General features: G+C 53.5%; 2 protein-coding genes across 5 annotated transcripts; one reads left to right on the top strand and one right to left on the bottom strand.

The window, feature by feature from the left end:
- Positions 1-185: 185 nt before the first annotated feature.
- LOC114790084 (protein TANC1-like) lies at positions 186-2,356 on the top strand. Its single transcript, XM_028979805.1, has 2 exons — positions 186-461; positions 911-2,356. Exons 1-2 carry the CDS (start codon positions 370-372, stop codon positions 2,007-2,009), a joined length of 1,191 nt encoding a protein of 396 aa, XP_028835638.1. The 5' UTR covers positions 186-369; the 3' UTR covers positions 2,010-2,356.
- Positions 2,357-2,403: 47 nt separating this feature from the next.
- wdsub1 (WD repeat, sterile alpha motif and U-box domain containing 1) lies at positions 2,404-13,858 on the bottom strand. Of its 4 annotated transcripts, XM_028979802.1 has the most exons (12): positions 13,372-13,856; positions 8,788-8,975; positions 8,497-8,589; positions 8,321-8,414; positions 7,194-7,227; positions 7,079-7,119; positions 6,909-7,015; positions 6,798-6,812; positions 6,297-6,323; positions 5,969-6,148; positions 5,574-5,708; positions 2,404-2,986 (listed from the first exon to the last, which is right to left on the bottom strand). In XM_028979802.1, exons 1-12 carry the CDS (start codon positions 13,767-13,769, stop codon positions 2,835-2,837), a joined length of 1,464 nt encoding a protein of 487 aa, XP_028835635.1. In that variant the 5' UTR covers positions 13,770-13,856; the 3' UTR covers positions 2,404-2,834. The 4 variants fall into 4 exon arrangements, with proteins under 4 accessions (XP_028835635.1, XP_028835634.1, XP_028835637.1 ...); XM_028979801.1 differs by having other exon boundaries at positions 6,798-7,015; positions 13,372-13,857; XM_028979804.1 differs by lacking the exon at positions 6,297-6,323 and having other exon boundaries at positions 5,969-6,146; positions 6,766-7,015; positions 13,372-13,858.
- Between the last annotated feature and the right edge of the window lie 921 nt (positions 13,859-14,779).

The following is a 14,779-nucleotide window of genomic DNA, read 5'->3' as shown; positions in this document are numbered from 1 at the left end:
ACACACACAGACACTCACTTAAACACACATTACATACACACACACACACACCACACACTCACACACATACACACACATTACATACACACACACACACCACACACTCATTCACACACTCACGCAGACACACACACTCACACACACGCACTCACACATTACATACATACATACACACACACACACACTCACACATTACATACACACTCTCACACACACACACCACACAGACACACTCACTCACACACACACACCACACAATCATTCACACACAGACACACTCACTCACACACACACACTCACACACACCTTAGCTGCTGCTAGGAATGACCCCTCTGCTCTTTACCCTGGTGCTGGTTGAAGGACTTCGGCATGGCAGAAGAATTCGCCACCAAGGCCCTGGAGCTGAAGCCCAAGTCGTACGAAGCGTTCTACGCCCGGGCACGCGCCAAGAGGAGCAGCAGGTGAGGACAACTCCACATTTACGCCGTTTATAACTACAGCTACTAACGCCTTGAGCACGTACCAGCCAGTTGTCCCCAATGTCCCCTACCAGAACGCGTTGGCACGTCAGTCAGGTTTAGCCTCGCTGCACCTTCTCACCAAGTTCACCAAACTCAGTCATAATATCAGATTTTATTGAACGAAATTTGTAACTTGAATCGATTCAATTACGCTTCTCAACGGCTCGATCATTTTTCTACACGAATATAAACGTCAGCGAGATGAGAGTTACGGGCGTATGCGCTGTACGCAACTATTTCTAACCAAAAACACGCCAATCAAACGCGGCCACAGCGTTCAGAGGGCGGCCATTCCGACCAGGCCGAACCCGGCACCACTTTCCAACCAGAACGTCACCCACAAACGTGGATACCAACTAATGACGACTGTTGTCCCCTCCGTCCTCCAGGCAGTTCGCGGCGGCGCTGGCCGACCTGTACGAGGCGGCGCGTCTCTGTCCAAACAACCGCGAGATCCGCCGCCTCCTCGCCCGCGTGGAGGACGAGTCTCGCCAGCGGCCCGGCAACAAGCTGCCGCCTCCACACAACCAAGACTCGGAGCACGAGGATGACGACGGAGAGGATGAAGATGATGACGAGGATGATGTGCAAAGCCTGCTGGGATTGAAGGTGGAAGACCTGGAGGAGCAGAAGACCGATGAAGAGGAGAAGCACGCTTTCCCACGAGGGTGTCGAGCAGAAGCCTGGCAGCACAGTCGGTACCCGCAAACCCGCACGCTGCCCGAATCCCTGGGCCACGCCCACATCTCGGGCCATACGGCTAAAGCCAGCGGGAGCAGAGGCTTCCTGGGGCCAAAGACCCCTCCCCAGGGCGGTCCCTCCAGCCCACTGCCGAGCCGACACCTCCCCACCACGCTGAAGGCGGGGCCCTGTATCGACATTGGTCCCACGGCCGCTGAAGCCCCGCCTCGCCCGTCTGAGCAGAAGCACCAGAGCCCCAGCGCTGTCGGTCGGGGGGCGGCGCATTCGACATCATCCCTGGAGCGAGTGATGGCTCCGGGCGTCGAAGTGGGAGGGGCCAGCCTGAGGGTCTCCAGCTCCTCCAGCAGCCTGGCGTCAAGCGACGGCAGCCGCAACAAGAGCGGCGTGGACGGCGACACCGGCGCCGCCATGTCCAGACACGAGCGTAGCGCCACCATCTCAGAACACAAGCCACGCCCCTTTATGGGTGTCATCGACAAGACCGCCCGTTTCCAGCAACAGCTTCAACAGCAGCAGCATGGTCTCCATGGAAACCTGGGTCATCATACCAACCAGTCCCCTGGGCGTGGCTGGCAGGGCTACCCGCCAGACCCATCAGTGATGAACTGCGATCTCTCCTACGCGCCTAAACCAGGAAGTACTTACCACGAGCACAACGGCGCCCACCTGGCCATGCAGCAGCACTACAGCGAGAGCAAGCTGAAGCAGGCCAGCCTGGCGCGGGACAACCCCATCCACATCACGTCCATCAAGCCCAAGCGCTCCTTCATCGAGTCCAACGTGTAGCTGGCGTGAAGAAAGCCGTCATCTGAATTAAAAAAGTCCCTAATATTTATAAGTGTGTGTGTGTGTGTGTGTGTGTGTGTGTGTGTCTGAGAGCTTGATGCAGTTTCCTGTTTATTCACTTGCAGAGCTGGCGGCTTGTTTAACTGTAAGAGCAATATATATATATTTTATATATTAGTTATTTTTGCACAGCCGTTATGAAACAGAGGCGTGGCTTCCTGGAGGACGAGGGGGTGGAGTCAGCGGCGATGTCTCCTGTATGTTCGCAGTAGCTGCCATGTTTAAGTCAATCCTTTCTCTGTACTGATTCATTTATTGAATATTAAATAAAGCTTTAATAAAATTCACACACTGCGGCTCACTGTACACACACACACACACACACACACACACATTCTGATGCTTTTCACGCTTTATTTTTTACACTTTTACCGCTGGAGCCACTCCAGCTCCAACAAACAAGCAGTCATCATGCATCCAGCTTCTCCACCGCAGCCCAGCTGCATCATGTCTACATGCAGAACCACCACAGATTTACGATACAGGCTGAAGTTTGGTGCTTACATGAATATAACAACTTTTTATTTGACCCAGAGGAGAATAAACATGAAGAACATGATATGACCAGCTCCGCGGTGGTTCATCTGTCTTCATCACCTGGCCAGCGCTAAAGTAAAGTAGAAGGATTATTTGAAAAACTAACTTCTGGACCTGAAGCAGGAAAACATGATAATGCTGCGTCATCCAGCAGCTCTAATGATCATAAAACCAGGCCACGCCTTGTCATGCAGCTAATTAATGTCCTGATGACCAGGATCCAGACCCTCACTGGCTGTTTCTCCAGCGACAGATGGCCATCTTCAGGGTGTGGTTGGGGGTGAGCAGGGTGGTCTGCAGTGGCAGGTTGGTCATGGGACTGGAACGGCTCTTGGTCCTAATCCAGCTTTCAATGGCTTCCCTCTCATAAGAGAATCCATCTAAGGAAAATATGAGCAAAAGATGAACGATCAGTCACATGACCTGCCTCCTGCCATAAGGCGTGGGTCATGTTCACTAATCTCATCTTCATCAGTTCCCCTGTCATAACACTAAAATTAAAGCGCCTGATAAACTGCGTGTTGGTAGTGGGCGTGTTGGTGTTGGTAGTGGGTGTGGTCACGTTCACTAGGAATTAAAGCGCCTGATAACCTGCATGTTGGTGTTGGTAGTGGGCGTGGTCACGTTGACTGGAATTAAAGTGCCTGATAACCTGCATGTTGGTGTTGGTAGTGGGCGTGGTCACATTCAATAGGAATTAAAGCGCCTGATAACCTGCATGTTGGTGTTGGTAGTGGGTGTGGTCACGTTCACTAGGAATTAAAGCGCCTGATAACCTGCATGTTGGTGTTGGTAGTGGGCGTGGTCACGTTGACTGGAATTAAAGTGCCTGATAACCTGCATGTTGGTGTTGGTAGTGGGCGTGGTCACGTTGACTAGGAATTAAAGCGCCTGATAACCTGCATGTTGGTGTTGGTAGTGGGCGTGGTCACGTTGACTGGAATTAAAGTGCCTGATAACCTGCATGTTGGTGTTGGTAGTGGGCGTGGTCACATTCAATAGGAATTAAAGCGCCTGATAACCTGCATGTTGTGTTGGTAGTGGGCGTGGTCACGTTGACTGGAATTAAAGTGCCTGATAACCTGCATGCTGGTGTTGGTAGTGGGCGTGGTCACGTTCAATAGGAATTAAAGCGCCTGATAACCTGCATGTTGGTGTTGGTAGTGGGCGTGGTCACGTTCACTAGGAATTAAAGCGCCTGATAACCTGCATGTTGGTGTTGGTAGTGGGCGTGGTCACGTTCAATAGGAATTAAAGCGCCTGATAACCTGCATGTTGGTGTTGGTAGTGGGCGTGGTCACGTTCACTAGGAATTAAAGCGCCTGATAACCTGCATGTTGGTGTTGGTAGTGGGCGTGGTCACGTTCACTAGGAATTAAAGCGCCTGATAACCTGCATGCTGGTGTTGGTAGTGGGCGGGGTCACGTTCACTAGGAATTAAAGCGCCTGATAACCTGCATGTTGGTGTTGGTAGTGGGCGTGTTGGTGTTGGTAGTGGGTGTGGTCACGTTCACTAGGAATTAAAGCGCCTGATAACCTGCATGTTGGTGTTGGTAGTGGGCGTGGTCACGTTGACTGGAATTAAAGTGCCTGATAACCTGCATGTTGGTGTTGGTAGTGGGCGTGTTGGTGTTGGTAGTGGGTGTGGTCACGTTCACTAGGAATTAAAGCGCCTGATAACCTGCATGTTGGTGTTGGTAGTGGGTGTGGTCACGTTCACTAGGAATTAAAGCGCCTGATAACCTGCATGTTGGTGTTGGTAGTGGGCGTGGTCACGTTGACTGGAATTAAAGTGCCTGATAACCTGCATGTTGGTGTTGGTAGTGGGCGTGGTCACATTCAATAGGAATTAAAGCGCCTGATAACCTGCATGTTGGTGTTGGTAGTGGGTGTGGTCACGTTCACTAGGAATTAAAGCGCCTGATAACCTGCATGTTGGTGTTGGTAGTGGGCGTGGTCACGTTGACTGGAATTAAAGTGCCTGATAACCTGCATGTTGGTGTTGGTAGTGGGCGTGGTCACGTTGACTGGAATTAAAGTGCCTGATAACCTGCATGCTGGTGTTGGTAGTGGGCGTGGTCACGTTCAATAGGAATTAAAAGCGCCTGATAACCTGCATGTTGGTGTTGGTAGTGGGCGTGGTCCACGTTCACTAGGAATTAAAGCGCCTGATAACCTGCATGTTGGTTGTTGGTAGTGGGCGTGGTCACGTTCAATAGGAATTAAAAGTGCCTGATAACCTGCATGTTGGTGTTGGTAGTGGGTGTGGTCACGTTCACTAGGAATATAAAGCGCCTTGATAACCTGCATGTTGGTGTTGGTAGTGGGCGTGGTCACGTGTGACTGGAATTAAAGTGCCTGATAACCTGCATGTTGGTGTTGGTAGTGGGCGTGGTCACATTCACTAGGAATTAAAGGCGCCTGATAACCCTGCATGTTGTGTTGGTAGTGGGCGTGGTCACGTTGACTGGAATTAAAGTGCCTGATAACCTGCATGCTGGTGTTGGTAGTGGGCGTGGTCACGTTCAATAGGAATTAAAGCGCCTGATAACCTGCATGTTGGTGTTGGTAGTGGGCGTGGTCACGTTCACTAGGAATTAAAGCGCCTGATAACCTGCATGTTGGTGTTGGTAGTGGGCGTGGTCACGTTCAATAGGAATTAAAGCGCCTGATAACCTGCATGTTGGTGTTGGTAGTGGGCGTGGTCACGTTCACTAGGAATTAAAGCGCCTGATAACCTGCATGTTGGTGTTGGTAGTGGGCGTGGTCACGTTCACTAGGAATTAAAGCGCCTGATAACCTGCATGCTGGTGTTGGTAGTGGGCGTGGTCACGTTCACTAGGAATTAAAGCGCCTGATAACCTGCATGCTGGTGTTGGTAGTGGGCGTGGTCACATTCACTAGGAATTAAAGCGCCTGATAACCTGCATGTTGGTGTTGGTAGTGGGCGTGGTCATGGGTATTCACCTGCGGCGATGACAGGCTCCTTCATCAGCTCGTGCATGATTGGACACAGGAATTCGTCCGGGACGCCCGTACACACAGACGCCATCTTCAGCTCCTCAATCTTCCGCAGGACCTTGTTTCTGAGCCCGACCGAGTCTGAAAGCCAGTAACAGACGGGAGGCTGAAATGATCCCCACACAGACCACACCCGGTTATGACGAGACCTCCTCAAAATGATATTATATATGAAGCTCAGCAGGCTGTAAATCTACACTCTGGGCAGGGTGCATTGTGATTGGCTGGTGATGAAGTTATTACTGCCATGATAATCACAGAATGAAGCCTTATAGTCTGTGCTTTTCCTAATAGAGTATTTATGGTTTCATCCATGCGTGAATCATCTGACGATTCATCACCTATCTTCAGCTCATCCAGAAGAGAATCTTTACTGAGAGCAAGCAGCTCGGTCCCATCAATGTTGTTCTCTTTAAACACGCCCACCAGAGCTTCCAGCCCCTCCTCCCGTAGCCACGACGACACGTCCTCTTCTGACCAATCGCTCGCTAGCAGCTTAGAGTGACATGGCAACTTCCTGTCTGGAAGTAAATAAAAAGGAGGAGTTTGTTCATCTTCATTCCTTCTCACTGTTTGAACCTGGTTTTACGTGCCCCGCCCCCTGATCCCAGAACAGGTATAGACAGGATACGATGCAGAGTGGGGATCTGGGAGACGTGAACTTCCTACCTTCACCTGGAAACACTGCAGCTTCATCTGTGGGTGGGAGGAGAGGAACGATCAACCAAATACAACAGCAAGCATCATGGGGAGTTTCCTCCATCACCCTGGGCGTGTAAATGTAAAAAACCGTGTGTGTGTGTGTGTGTGTGTGTGTGTGCGTGTGTGTGTGTGTGTGTGTGTGTGTGTGTGTGTGTGTGTGTGCGCGCGCGATCACGCCAGAACGCAGCATTTTTACGGTGTTAAGCAGAGTAAACCCTTCTTGGCCTGAACGTTACGTATCATCATCATCATCATTATTATTATTATTATTACTAATTAATATGCTTTAGTAAATTCATATGTGCTTGTTTTTTTACATATTAAGACACATTAATTTCTTCCCCGTTCGTGGGGTCCCCTGGATGGACGCAGCACCGGTCCTGTCCTCATGCAGGAACTACTGGTCGCCGAGGTTACTGTTCCTGAGCTTTTTAATGTTCATCTCAAGCGTCCCAGATGAAGACTCACCAGTGAGGGACTTGCCTTCATCACGGTCCAGGTGGGAGGAGGAGACAGAAAGGTGACGGTTATTAACCGTCTTGATGCATGATGGGTAATAAAAGGTGGAAAAGTTCTCACGCCGGGAGCTGCAGCCGTCCTCCACCCTCCACACGTTCACCGTCTTGTCCATGGAGCCGGTGGCGATGAGGGGGGCCATGGGCGAAAACGCGCATGCGGTCACGTACCTGCAGGAGCAAAGGATCATGGGACGGGAGCAGCAGGGGGACGTCGGGCGACGCCTCACTCACCTGTCGTGCTGGTGTAGGGTGTACAGCAGGGTTCCCTGGTTCTGCACGAGAAGACAAGATCAAGTCCACCCACTGATTTCTGTAACGTCTACATGCATAAAGACGCGGAACCTACCGCCTCGTACACCGTCACCGTCTTATCCACCGAGCTGCGGAGAGGAAGAGGAGGAGAACGTGAGGAGAACTCGCGCTTCTTCATCACGGACTGAGCGGTTTGTGGACGAGCAGAGCCCCCTGCTGGCAGGTTCGGGTCAGGACAGTAATAAATGTCCTGCTGTCACCAGTGTTTGTCAATATGGTTCTATTCCATCACTGGGGACCGACTCCATGCATGATGTAATCCTCCGTGTACGTGTGTACGTGTGTACGTGCGTATACGTGTGTGTTTGTGTGTGTATGTGCGTGTGTGTGTATGTGCGTGTGTGTACGTGTGAGTGTGTACGCGTGTGAGTGTGTCTGTATGTGCGTGTGTGTACGTGTGTGAGTGTGTTGTACGCGTGTGCGTGTGTGTGTGTGTATGCGTGTGAGTGTGTACGTGTGTGTGTATGCGTGTGAGTGTGTACACGTGTGTGTACGTGCGAGTGTGTACGTGCGTGTGTGTACGTGTGAGTGTATGTGCGTGTGTGTACGTGTGAGTGTGTACGCGTGTACGTGTGTGTGTGTCTGTACGTGCGTGTGTGTACGTGTGTGAGTGTGTTGTACGCGTGTGCGTGTGTGTGTGTATGCGTGTGAGTGTGTACGTGCGTGTGTGTACGTGTGAGTGTATGTGCGTGTGTGTACGTGTGAGTGTGTACGCGTGTGAGTGTGTGAGTATGTCTGTACGTGCGTGTGTGTACGTGTGTGAGTGTGTTGTACGCGTGTGCGTGTGTGTGTGTATGCGTGTGAGTGTGTACACGTGTGTGTACGTGCGAGTGTGTACGTGCGTGTGTGTACGTGTGAGTGTGTGTGTATGTGCGTGTGTGTACGTGTGAGTTTGTACGTGTGTGTACGTGTGTGTGTGTGTACGTGCGTGTACGTGTGTGTGTGTGTGTGTGTACGTGCGTGTGTGTACGTGTGTGAGTGTGTTGTACGCGTGTGCGTGTGTGTGTGTATGCGTGTGAGTGTGTACACGTGTGTGTTCGTGCGAGTGTGTACGTGTGTGTGTGTACGTGTGAGTGTACGTGTGAGTGTGTATATGTGTGAGTGTGTACGTGTGTGTACGTGTGTGTGTGTGTGTGTGTGTGTACGTGAGTTTCAACTGACCCTGACACCAGCATTTGTCCATCCGCTGAGAAGCTGCAGGACAGGACTGGAGCTGATTGTCCAGACAGCGCGTGCTGCAGCTTCATCTTACAGCCTATCAGCAGTGAACAGAACATCATCTAGTGGCGACAGTCTCCACCCACCACAAGGAGAAGAAGGCCTGAGTGCGGCGCTACCTGCTGGACTGAGGAGACACAGCGTCCAGATCTTCACCAGACTGTCCTGACCACACGTGGCCAACCGGAAGTGAACCGCCCCGCTGCCGGAGTCTGCAACGTGGAGAGAAGGAACCACGTCACCGTAGAAGATGATTTTGGAATTTTAGTGAAGTCCACATTTCACAACACAGTCTGTTAGAAGACAAAGATGGACGCAGGACAGCGAGTCTCACCTGGAATGTAAAAAGACAAGAAATTAGCTGATGAAACATTACAAAGAATGATGGTGGGAACGAGGAGAACTTTTACCTCTGAGGATCTGCGGGGCGAAGTGGCAGCAGGTCACTCCCAGGTCGTGGGCGTTCTTCTCCGCATGCAGCTGCTGCATGTCCAGGTTCCAGACCCGCAGGTCTCCATAGGTGGACCCGGTCACAAACAGCCGCCCACATGGGCTGAAGCTACAGGCCACCATCGTGGTGTCGGTCACCGCTCCAGTCCTGTAAAACAGCAGGTAAAACAGCAGGAAGTTCTCCAACCTCCACAGAGCCTTCATACAAACAAACACCATCCAACATTCCGTTCTACCATCACGATCCATCACGAACCATCACAATCCATCATGAACATCACAATCCATCACGAACCATCACGATCCATCACGAACCATCACAATCCATCACGAACCATCACGATCCATCACAATCCAAACCATCACGTTCCATCACAATCCAAACCATCACGATCCATCACGAACATCATGAACCATCACAATCCAAACCATCATGATCCATCACAATCCATCACGAACCATCACGATCCATCACGAACCATCACAATCCATCACGAACCATCACAATCCATCACAATCCATCACGAACCATCACGATTCATCACGAACCATCACGAACCATCACGATCCATCACGATCCATCACAATCCAAACCATCATGATCCATCACGAACCATCACAATCGAAACCATCATGATCCATCACGATCCATCACGAACCATCAAGTCCATTTAGATCACGCCTCCGGCGCTTTCGGGACATCGATCGCGCGTCTCCGATGTTATGGGGACATTGATCGCGCGTCTCCAGCGTTAGCGGGACATCGATCGCGCGTCTCCAGCGTTATCGGGACATCGATCTCCGGCGTTATCGGCACATCGATATCGGGACATCGGTCGCACGTCTCCGGCGTTGTCGGGACATCAATCATGCGTCTCCGCCGTTATGGGGACATTGATCGCGCGTCTCCCACCGTTATCGGGACATCGGTCGCGCGTCTCCCACCGTTATCGGGACATCGATATCGGGACATCGTTTGCGCGCGTCTCCGCTGTTATGGGGACATCGATCGCGCGTCTCCAGCGTTATCGGGACATTGATCGCGCGTCTCCGCTGTTATGTGGACATCGATCGCACGTCTCCAGCGTTATCGGGACATCGATCGCGCGTCTCCGCTGTTATGGGGACATCGATCGCGAGTCCCCGGAGTTATAGGGACATCGATCTCCGGCGTTATCGGCACATCGATCGCGCGTCTCCGACCGTTATCGGGACATCGATATCGGGACATTGATCGCGCGTCTCCGCTGTTATGGGGACATCGATCGCGCGCCTCTGGTGTTATGGGGACATCGATCTCCGGCGTTATCGGCACATCGATCGCGCGTCTCCGACCGTTATCGGGACATCGATCGCGCACATCGGTCGCGCGTCTCCAGCGTTACATCGATAATGGGACATCGGTCCCGCGTCTCCCACCGTTATGGGGACATCGATCGCGCGTCCCCGGAGTTATAGGGACATCGATCTCCGGCGTTATCGGCACATCGATCGCGCGTCTCCAGCGTTATGGGGACATCGATCTCCGGCGTTATCGGCACATCGATCTCCGGTTTTATCGGGACATCGATCTCCGGTTTTATCAGGACATAGATCGCGCGTCCCCAGAGTTATAGGGACATCGATCTCCGGCATTATCGGGACATCGATCGCGCGTCCCCGGAGTTATAGGGACATCGATCTCCGGCGTTATCGGGACATCGATATCGGGACATCGATCGCGCGTACCCGGAGTTATAGGGACATCGATCTCCGGCGTTATCGGGACATCGATATCGGGACATCGGTCGCGCGTCTCCCACCGTTATCGGGACATCGATATCGGGACATCGTTTGCGCGCGTCTCCGCTGTTATGGGGACATCGATCGCGCGTCTCCAGCGTTATCGGGACATTGATCGCGCGTCTCCGCTGTTATGGGGACATCGATCGCACGTCTCCAGCGTTATCGGGACATCAATCGCGCGTCTCCGCTGTTATGGGGACATCGATCGCGCGTCCCCGGAGTTATAGGGACATCGATCTCCGGTGTTATCGGCACATCGATCGCGCGTCTCCGACCGTTATCGGGACATCGACATCGGGACATCGGTCGCGCGTCTCCGCTGTTATCGGGACATCGCCATCGGGACATCGGTTGCGCGTCTCCGCTGTTATCGGGACATCGACATCGGGACATCGATCGCCCGTCTCCCACCGTTATCGGGACATCCATATCGGGACATCGGTCGCGCGTCTCCCACCGTTATCGGGACATCGATATCGGCACATCGGTCGCGCGTCTCCAGCGTTATCGGGACAGCGATCTCCGCCGTTATCGGCACATCGGTCCACGCGTCTCCGCCGTTATCGGGACATCGATATCGGGACATTGATCGCGCGTCTCCGCTGTTATGGGGACATCGATCGCGCGCCTCTGGTGTTATGGGGACATCGATCTCCGGCATTATCGGCACATCGATCGCGCGTCTCCAGCGTTATGGGGACATCGATCTCCGGTTTTATCGGGACATCGATCTCCGGTTTTATCAGGACATAGATCGCGCGTCCCCAGAGTTATAGGGACATCGATCTCCGGCATTATCGGGACATCGATATCGGGACATCGATATCGGGACATCGATCGCGCGTCCCCGGAGTTATAGGGACATCGATCTCCGGCGTTATCGGGACATCGATATCGGGACATCGATCGCGCGTACCCGGAGTTATAGGGACATCGATCTCCGGCGTTATCGGCACATCGATCGCGCGTCTCCGACCGTTATCGGGACATCGACATCGGGACATCGATCGCGCGTCTCCGCTGTTATCGGCACATCGATATCGGGACATCGGTCGCGCGTCTCCCACCGTTATCGGGACATCGACATCAGCACATCGGTCGCGCGTCTCCAGCGTTATCGGCACATCGATCGCGCGTCTCCGACCGTTATCGGGACATCGACATCGGGACATTGATCGCGCGTCTCCCACCGTTATCGGGACATCGACATCGGCACATCGGTCGCGCGTCTCCGCTGTTATCGGCACATCGATATCGGGACATCGGTCGCGCGTCTCCCACCGTTATCGGGACATCGATATCGGGACATCGATCGCGCGTCTCCGCTGTTATCGGGACATCGACATCGGGACATCGATCGCGCGTCTCCCACCGTTATCGGGACATCGACATCGGCACATCGGTCGCGCGTCTCCGCTGTTATCGGCACATCGATATCGGGACATCGGTCGCGCGTCTCCCACCGTTATCGGGACATCGATATCGGGACATCGATCGCGCGTCTCCGCTGTTATCGGGACATCGACATCGGGACATCGATCGCGCGTCTCCCACCGTTATCGGGACATCGACATCGGCACATCGGTCGCGCGTCTCCGCTGTTATCGGCACATCGATATCGGGACATCGGTCGCGCGTCTCCCACCGTTGTCGGGACATCGATATCGGGACATCGATCGCGCGTCTCCGCTGTTATCGGGACATCGACATCGGGACATCGATCGCGCGTCTCCCACCGTTATCGGGACATCGACATCGGCACATCGGTCGCGCGTCTCCGCTGTTATCGGCACATCGATATCGGGACATCGGTCGCGCGTCTCCGACCGTTATCGGGACATCGACATCGGGACATCGGTCGCGCGTCTCCGCTGTTATCGGGACATCGACATCGGGACATCGATCGCGCGTCTCCCACCGTTATCGGGACATCCATATCGGGACATCGGTCGCGCGTCTCCCACCGTTATCGGGACATCGATATCGGCACATCGATCGCGCGCCTCTGGTGTTATGGGGACATCGATCTCCGGCGTTATCGGCACATCGGTCACGCGTCTCCGCCGTTATGGGGACATCGATCTCCGGTTTTATCGGGACATCGATCTCCGGTTTTATCAGGACATAGATCGCGCGTCCCCAGAGTTATAGGGACATCGATCTCCGGCATTATCGGGACATCGATATCGGGACATCGATCGCGCGTCCCCGGAGTTATAGGGACATCGATCTCCGGCGTTATGGGGACATCGATATCGGGACATCGATCGCGCGTCTCCGCCGTTATCGGGACATCCATATTGGGACATCCATATCGGGACATCGGTCGCGCGTCTCCCACCGTTATCGGGACATCGATCTCCGGTTTTATCGGGACATCGATCTCCGGTTTTATCAGGACATAGATCGCGCGTCCCCAGAGTTATAGGGACATCGATCTCCGGCATTATCGGGACATCGATATCGGGACATCGATCGCGCGTCCCCGGAGTTATAGGGACATCGATCTCCGGCGTTATGGGGACATCGATATCGGGACATCGATCGCGCGTCTCCGCCGTTATCGGGACATCCATATTGGGACATCCATATCGGGACATCGGTCGCGCGTCTCCCACCGTTATCGGGACATCGATCGCGCGTCTCCCACCGTTATCGGGACATCGATTGCGCGTCTCCGCTGTTATCGGGACATCGATATCGGGACATCGATCTCCGGTTTTATCGGCGTTATCGGGACATCGGGACGTTCTCGTCACCTCAGCAGCTTCCTGGAGCGGAAGTCCCACAGCGCCAGGGTCCCGTCGGACGCCCCGGACACCAGGTGCTCCGCGTCGGGGGAGAAGGCGCACACCCTGACGGGGCTCCGGCCCGGGTGCTCCAGCACCGCCTCGATGTCGCCGCTGCCCGTGGACCAGAGGACGGTGGTGGCGTCCGTGGAGCAGGAGGCGAGGAGGCGGCCGCAGGGGCTGAAGCAGCAGCGGTGCACCGCGTAGCCGTGTCCGGACAGGGGGGAGTAGGGCAGCTCGGACAGGTCCCGGCTGCTGTAGACGCGGAGCGTCTTGTCCGCGGAGCAGGTGGCCAGCAGGGTGGCGGAGAAGGCGCAGCAGTTGACGTCGTCCAGGTGGTCCTGTAGGGTGCAGATGAGGGACACCATCCCGCCGTCCTGGAAAGTGAAGAGAGACGCAGGCTGCCGAACTCCCGCGGCGACTTCCGGGTTCAGTCACGTGACGGCGCGCCGTGTTTACAAGTGAAAACTTTTATTTCAGCTTTTTATTCAAGTCGGTCATTATATTTACTTACAAACGCGTTTTATGTAAAATCTTGACATTTTGTGTAAAAGAGAGAGAGAGAGCCTCATTCCGCCGGAGAGCAGGGATGGAAACTGTCCATGTCCTCCACGCCTGTACGGTGGACGGTGTGGAGGTACTGGAGGACATGGACAGTAAAGTGGACATTTACATTTACAGCATTTACCAGACGCCCTTATCCAGAGCGATTTACAGTCAGTATTTACAGGGACAGCCCCCCCGGAGACACTCAGGGTTAAGTGTCCTGCTCAGGGACACAATGGTAGTAAGTGGGGTTTGAACCTGGGTCTTCTGGTTCATAGGCGAGTGTGTTACCCACTAGGCTACTACCAGCCCAACGGTAGTGGAGGACATGGACACTAAAGTGGGCAGTGTGGAGGGTACTGGAGGACATGGACATTTACAGCATTTACCAGATGCCCTTATCCAGAGCGATTTACAGTCAGTATTTACAGGGACAGTCCCCCCCTGGAGACACTCAGAGTTAAGTATCTTGCTCAGGGACACGATGGTAGTAAGTGGGGTTTGAACCTAGGACTTCTGGTTCACAGGCGAGTGTGTTACACACTAGGCTACTACCAGCCCAACGGTAGTGGAGGACATGGACACTAAAGTGGACAGTGTGGAGGTACTGGAGGACATGGACACTAAAGTGGACAGTGTGGAGGTACTGGAGGACATGGACACTAAAGTGGACAGTGAGTCGCGGCAACTGGACTTTCTTTATTTAAGTTAGAGACGTTTCATTCTGCATCCACAGAACTTTGTCAATCTGAGGGAAGTTGTCTTGTGACCACAGATTTCTCCTCCAGGTTGGTTTCACCTCAATCCCGCCTTGAATAGGCTCGTTACTGGA

Source organism: Denticeps clupeoides, chromosome 5, assembly GCF_900700375.1.
Source record: "Denticeps clupeoides chromosome 5, fDenClu1.1, whole genome shotgun sequence".
NCBI lineage: Eukaryota > Metazoa > Chordata > Actinopteri > Clupeiformes > Denticipitidae > Denticeps > Denticeps clupeoides.
This window is presented reverse-complemented; position numbering and strand designations above follow the sequence as displayed.

Excerpts from the sequence above, each read along its gene's own strand:
- LOC114790084 (XM_028979805.1), top strand. The coding sequence starts at position 370 with ATGGCAGAAGAATTCGCCACCAAGGCCCTGGAGCTGAAGCCCAAGTCG. Across the intron at positions 462-910 it reads CGCGCCAAGAGGAGCAGCAG|GCAGTTCGCGGCGGCGCTGG; the intron begins GTGAGGACAACT and ends TCCGTCCTCCAG.
- wdsub1 (XM_028979804.1), bottom strand. The coding sequence starts at position 13,769 with ATGGTGTCCCTCATCTGCACCCTACAGGACCACCTGGACGACGTCAAC. Across the intron at positions 8,590-8,787 it reads CGCCCCGCAGATCCTCAGAG|ACTCCGGCAGCGGGGCGGTT; the intron begins GTAAAAGTTCTC and ends TCCACGTTGCAG. Across the intron at positions 8,415-8,496 it reads GTGTCTCCTCAGTCCAGCAG|GCTGTAAGATGAAGCTGCAG; the intron begins GTAGCGCCGCAC and ends CACTGCTGATAG.